Source organism: Taeniopygia guttata, chromosome 5 (genome assembly GCF_048771995.1).
Source record: "Taeniopygia guttata chromosome 5, bTaeGut7.mat, whole genome shotgun sequence".
In the NCBI taxonomy this organism is placed as follows: Eukaryota; Metazoa; Chordata; class Aves; order Passeriformes; family Estrildidae; genus Taeniopygia; species Taeniopygia guttata.
This window is the reverse complement of record NC_133030.1, coordinates 17,658,228-17,664,851: the sequence shown is the minus strand read 5'-3', so window position 1 is coordinate 17,664,851 and position 6,624 is coordinate 17,658,228. Positions and strand designations below refer to the sequence as shown.

Here is a 6,624-nt window from a genome sequence, read left to right as displayed (position 1 = left end):
GGGGGGGGCGCGGGGCCGCGGGAGCGCGCGAGGCGAGCGCGTGATGCGGGGCGGGGCCGGAGGGGACGGCGCGTGCTCGCGCCCTTAAAGTGACAGCAGCGCCCCTTTCCTCCTCGGCTCCTCCCGCTAAGTTCTCATCAGTGACTGCCGGAACCTCCGGGGCTGTGTGTGCTGTCCCTGCGACAAACAGCACGGAGAACCGGGACCTGCGAGCCTGAGGCTCTGGCCTGTCCCAAACACCCGCAGCGGCGTCATCGTGCGGGTGCTTCGTTCTCCTCAGAAACCCCGGGCTCGTTCTTCCGTCCCTGGGTACAGCTGGAGCAGCCCCAGCACCTCGCCTCTCTGGCCTGTCCTCCCAAGTCACAGCCACCACCGCGATCCAGCTGGTGGCCTGTCCCACCGTGTCAGCGATGACTGAGCTCCCTGCATGTCCCAGTTCCTGCCTCTGGCATTAAGACCATCCATGCTGGGAGATGTCCATGCGGTTGCTGAGGCGCCGTGCCCGGCCTGACAAACACGGTGCTGCTGCTGCGTTACAGCTCCTCAGCAGCAAAGGGGGTCGTGAGCCACAATTCCCTGTTCCAGCAAGCCAGGAGAACCCCACTATCAGCCCACTTCTGTGTCCGTGGCAGTCTGAATTTTGATGTGAGGAACCAGGCCATTTCAGCACTTGAAGCCACTTCCAGAATTTTAGTCATCTTTCACTTAGAGGTTTTTGGGAAAAAAAATAACCCCTATCTCCTGTCAGGGAGTTCCCTTGTTCTAAGAAGTTTTCCCCAGGTCTGCACCTTGGATTTCTGTAACAGCTAGTATTTGGAAGCAATGAGACCAAGATTTTATAAATTAACAACTAGTCAATAGATTAGTGTTGGATTAAATAATTTACAGTAAGACTTTTAAGTTACAGGAATAACCAATGAATCTTTGATTAGATACAAACACTGTAATTAAAAATGAGATAATTTTGAAAGAACTGCAGGAATGTTATAGCCACTTCCACAAGCAAGCAGATTTGGTGAGCCAGAGGATATGTTCAGTGGGATGTTCCCCTTCTTTACTTTGCTTCCAGCTCCCTTTCCCTGTTTCTCCAAACCAGTTGTTTTTCTAACATCAGCAGGTTAACAGCCTCCTCATATTTCCATTAATCCTTAATTTTGGGACAACCTTATTCATGGTAGTGACTTTTTAAGGTCATGTATGCATGTATGCATTCATGGTAGTGACTATGCTTGATTCTCAGCACTCCAAAGGAGAGCATCATGAACTCTGAGAGAAGGTCCTATCTGAAGGTATTCCTACTCCACACTTCTGTGCTTGCTGCTGGCTCACACCTGTCAAGTATTCTTTTAAGATTTTTCTGCCAATCTCCATTTTGTTAAAAGCCACTCAGATGCTGAGTACAAACTCCAAGCTTTGTCTCCTACAAAGATGCAAGACAGGTGTGAGATCTGGCTGCACCTTTCTGTGCTTGTATATCAAGGTAAACAGACATTTCAACTACCTTACACCTCTGTACTTTTAGTGCCCATTTCCAAAGGCATTCAATCTCCCATGGTCCATGAAGGATTTTTGCTGACTGCTGTCTAACTTCTCACAGCACAGTGCTAGACTCCATGACTGTGGATAAAGCACAATCTGTGGAGTCATCTTGCTGTCAGGTGCTGTTACCCTGCAGAGAGCTGCGAACAGATATCTGCTGAATCACCCTGGCTCGATTTAAGCAGCCAGCCTCACATGCAAGAGCTTGGAGAACCAGAACTGAGGGAAGGGATCATGCCAGAGCTGTCAGACAGATGCAGTTGACACTGGAGAGCAAGCTTAGGCATTAAAACTGTCTGTGTCTTCTGCCCTTGAGTGGGTATTAATGGAAACTGCTCTCACTGGGTGAGATGCCAGACGTTCAAAGCCTCATCTGAGATATAAGATTTCCTCTGTCAATGACTTTTCCTGCAGGGGAGGAGGAAGTTTGATCATTGCTAAGCAGAGTCTTGGCACTAAATTGCTGATGTGTTTCTTAATTAATGTGTTCTGTCTCAAGGCATGTTAAGTACTATGCATGTGGTACATATAGAAATTGCCTTGTGAAATCAGAGTGGAGTAAAATTCCTTCCCATATTTGTATGGTAGAAGTTCTGTGATTAAAGAGGCAGCTAAAGTTGGTCCAACAACTGAGAATGCTTAAACTTACCTTCAACTTGTTTCTCTACAGTTTAAGCTATGCTCTGTATGTGGCAGTGAATTGCTTATTTGCACACTTAAAATGTACCGGTGCCTTTGTGCAACAGGAGACGGCAAATAAAAATGTTAGGATAAACAGGTCAAAGAGAGTGTCATAAATGTAATCAGCACTCATCAGTTGAAAGTCTTTGAAAAGATTGGTGGCATCAAGCTCACACTGAACAATTCACAGATTTTTCTACCAGTGTCTGAGCAAACTGAGTGATGGGAGGAATTTGTTCTCTTGAGTGGAGCAGTATTCACATTTGACTAATGGGAATTTTCACATCAGAAAGGCTGAAAGGCACACTCTGAGCAAGAGACAAACAAAATTTGCTGCTGCCAAGTTTGGACTACAGCCAAGGGTGCAATTTAAAACAGAAACACTACTCTTTTATTTTCCCTTGCCATCTCTGAATAAATTCTTTGATAGGTGGAAAAAGAAAAGCTCCATGTTGTCTGAGCAAGATGAGGTCTCTGTTCCAGAAAATTAAAATATTTTAAAATTCTAAGATTTTGCTAGGAGGATTTTCATAATTTTCATAATGTTTAGAAACTCGTATTTCAGACTGGCTTCTCTGAGAGTGTGTATGCATATATGACTATTAAAAAAAAAAAAAAAGCACACACAAATCCCACCCCCCAAAAAAAAAATTTAAATGCTGGGTAGTCTATCCTCTTCCTTTTTCTGGCTGAGTGAGACAGATGACTAAGACACTGCAGACCATTGCTGTTGCATTCCCTTCTCCTGCTTGCCAGGTCTCTCTCACAAAGCAAGTGCAGTGGAATTCATTTAAGTGCCACCTTGAGGGATTGCCAGGGAATAGGTATTGTCTGTGCAACTCAGTAATCCCACAGATCAATTGACACACCCACACTGAAAAAGTCATCTTAAGCAGTGTGCATCCAAACCTGGCTGCAGCATTCTTTGTTTGCTACCAAGTTTTCCTTCAGCAGGATTTTACGCATACTGAATTTAAAAAAAACCCAAAAACATAGGGAGGGAGGGAGGGAGGAAGCAGTGTGTGCATGTGGGAAGCATACAGAAAGACCGGAAAATAATCTTTGGAAAATGTGAGTCTGAAATGCTCCCAAGATCCCTGCAAGAAGAGTTGTCCCAGAAACAAAATTAAGCATTTAGGAAAGAAAAAGTGCATTTAAAAAAACCCCTATTATTTTACACTGATATAATAATGGAATTGGATTAGGATCTACTAAAAACATAACAGGAAGAGAAAAACAAAATGTGGGGGCAAAAGCCAGGATTTTATCTTGGAGATGTCATAAACTACAGTCCAGGACAGCCATGGATCAACAGCATTTTCTCCACAGTTAAATACTAACTCACTTTACGTAAGTGCTAACTCAGATCACCAAAAACAATTCCTGTATTCAAATTCCTGGCACTATTTGTCATTAAGTTGCAACTTCAAAAGCAGCATAGGCATGCCCCATCCTTTCACATGCATCTTCAGGGAGTATGCTGGGAAGAAAATCTCCCATGATAATAGCTGATAATGCCAAAGGGAGTTGGGATCTAAAACGCTACAAAAATTGAACCTTTCCTCTTCCCATACCAAAGGATGGAAACGTTGCCTGAATGGCCATGGCTGGCTGCTTAAAGTCTCATTGTGCTGTTTAAACATGCATTTATAAAATTGATTAGAAATTAGCAGAATAATCAAATACTGAATGCAAAATTAATTAAATTAGTAATAGCAAGCTAAACGAAAAGCTCTGTAAACCACATTTCAAAAAGATGTTTGTGGAATAAAGCTAAGCTCAATATTCTCCCCACTACACAAAGTTCACATACAAATATTTCACAACAGATTTTATTTTATGCACACAAGATGCATCTGCTTTACTGACCTTAACATGATGTATGTTTTCAAAGGCAAATACAGACAAATTAGGGAAAAAACCCTACTAGACCCTTCTGTTACTCCAAATATTGTGTTTGCTCCTCATAAGGAGGAATATAAATATAAAAATATCAAGGAAAAACAAAGATGTTTAAAGTCTTAATTAAAGAAAGGAACATGGCCTGATCATTGTAGCATGAACCTAGGAGTTGAGAAAACAGAGGTGTCACAGTATGAGTTTCTGCAAGTCACCTTGAGAATACTGAATGAATATAGTTCTGCAAATCAAACACTTGGCTGTTCTGTGCAGCTGCGAAGTAGGTGAGATATATTTTAGGATTTAATGAACTTTAGTTCATTTAGGAACTTCTGCAAGTGAAATCCATTGTTAGGCCACAAAGAACTCTCCCTGCAGATATAATGTGACCATACTGCATCAGAAAGGTTCTTATCTCAGGGTTAAATCATCATGTTAAAAACATCAGTCTTGAATACAGGGCAATGTCTAGCTGTATTTCCTAACTGCAAATCAATCCACAAACTGTATATCAGTAGGAAACCCTCTGTTAATTCCCCATGGCTCTGAACTGGTAGTTAGGTACTGAGTACTTTGGGTAATCAGGTACTTTGGCAGGGCTCCTGTTTCCTTGAAGGGAGAGCTCCAAGCACACACCACCTCTGCCATCAGCCCTTCATGTCTTTCCCACCTGTTTGTTCAATGCAGGTGCATTTCCCTTGTACTTACCCACTTCATTGCAATTGCAGGTTGATGATCTGTTCCCTTTTTCAACAAAGGGACTGTTAACTTCTACTATGCAAAGTGTTCTGGGTATACTTATGAGAGTTTTAAATAACAGCAGCTAGAATAAGTATCATAGTGGAACTACCCACTTTTCCTGCTTATGTAAAGATACTAAAGTCATCTGGAAAATGTTGTTCTTACTGGAGGGCAAATTACTCAGCTCCCATTTAGCAACAAATTTTTCTGACTGTAACATTGAGTGTTAGATAGAGATCAGTATGCAGGACAAATTAACCAAAGCCTGAACAGCTAGAATGAACAAGAATCCTTATGTGAATTTGCTGACTGAGCAGCACCTCCACAAACAGAACTGGCAACCATATTTGCTATCATTGAGAAGAAACTTCTTACATGTTGGCTTTTTTAATGATGGATTTTTATTACATTTCCAGATGACATTATTAACCCACGTAAACAGGAATTTTACTTTGCACATAATAGAAAGTGTAAACAGAAATTTGAGCATCAGTGTATGCTCACTTCTTCAATGGGAACCCAGCACTCGCCTTCTAAATAAAAAGTCCTGTTGTTTTCAATTTGCACTTCCATTCTGAACCATTTGTAGATACTCCTTGTGTAACTTTTCTTGGGTTTCATAAAGTTTCTTTAGCTTCTTAATTTGTCCTTTGCTAAGTTCTTTGCCTTCTGTATCATGGGTGGGAAATCCCTGAAACATATTTAAAAAAAAAAAGAGTATTTAAGGTAAGTTCTTGGACTCCTTTTCCTCTTTATGGAATCATGTTTTAATAAGATAGGGAGACAATGTCATAATGACAGGCTGTCAGGAAGGGGTGTATCTTGGCTAATTTTAGTCATCTAGAAGTTTGACAGCTAACTTTGACTATTTCTGAATGTTCCCTTCCTAGCAAAACAACAGGCATAAGGATGTATTTATCTTCTGTCCTGAACCACATAAGGGAAGCTTAGACCACTAACTTCTAGATAGTTTTAGTTAAGAGAATAATGACTAATTCCTGAACAGATGGTTAAAATAATCTTTTAATCATACTAGCAGATTGAATTCAAGGCTTAAAGCAAAAACAGTAAGATATTTATATTCTCGATGGAGAAAGTAGGATCAGCATTTTTATGGAGATTCTCCTTGGCTTGCAGGGGTGTTTTCCAGTATTTATCCTCTCCATTCTGACTTGTCTCTAGGACTTGAATTTGTGTAGGTGAAGGGGAGAAGCAGAAGCAGGATCAATGACCCAAACCAAGTGGAAGTGAAGAAACAGTGCTTTATGTTTTCCAAGTAACCCTTTTATCCCCAAGGTGAGCAATCAATAGCAAAGTTATGCATGCAGCCCCTTCAGAGAGCCTTTGCCAAGAGAGAGCAAAACAGTGGGCACAAGGGAACTGGAAACACAGGACCTCTCAAAAAATATCAGTTCTAGAAGAGCTGGGGAGTTTGTACTTGCAAATTAATACCCTGCCTTGCACCAGAGTAATAAATCTGTGAATGAACATCATACATATTGTGGGTAGGAATGTGTATTTTGCTTTGCAGTAACGGGGGCCAAAGGAAATGTACAATGAATGTACAAAGGAACATAGAAGGAAAATACCCTTGAAATGATGGCTAACAGAGACCTTGCTCCCCAGTGCACAATAAATTAATATATCACCTTTTCCTTCCCTCCTTCCCTCCTCTTTCTACATTAATAGCACTCCTCTGGAGGTTTGGAACAAGATTGCTATACACGTATACAAATAAGTATGTACAACTGGGGGAGGAAAATC

At 41.4% G+C, this 6,624-nt stretch overlaps 1 protein-coding gene across 2 annotated transcripts in view; it reads right to left on the bottom strand.

The window, feature by feature from the left end:
* Positions 1-4,036: 4,036 nt before the first annotated feature.
* The window catches only part of CARS1 (cysteinyl-tRNA synthetase 1), a 33,383-nt gene continuing 30,795 nt past the window's right edge, over positions 4,037-6,624 (bottom strand). For both annotated transcript variants that reach the window (XM_012574283.5, XM_041716518.2), the window contains one exon: positions 4,037-5,551. In XM_012574283.5, the coding sequence (XP_012429737.5) occupies positions 5,417-5,551 (135 nt within the window). In that variant the 3' untranslated portion in view covers positions 4,037-5,416. The remainder of the gene's footprint in view (positions 5,552-6,624) is intronic.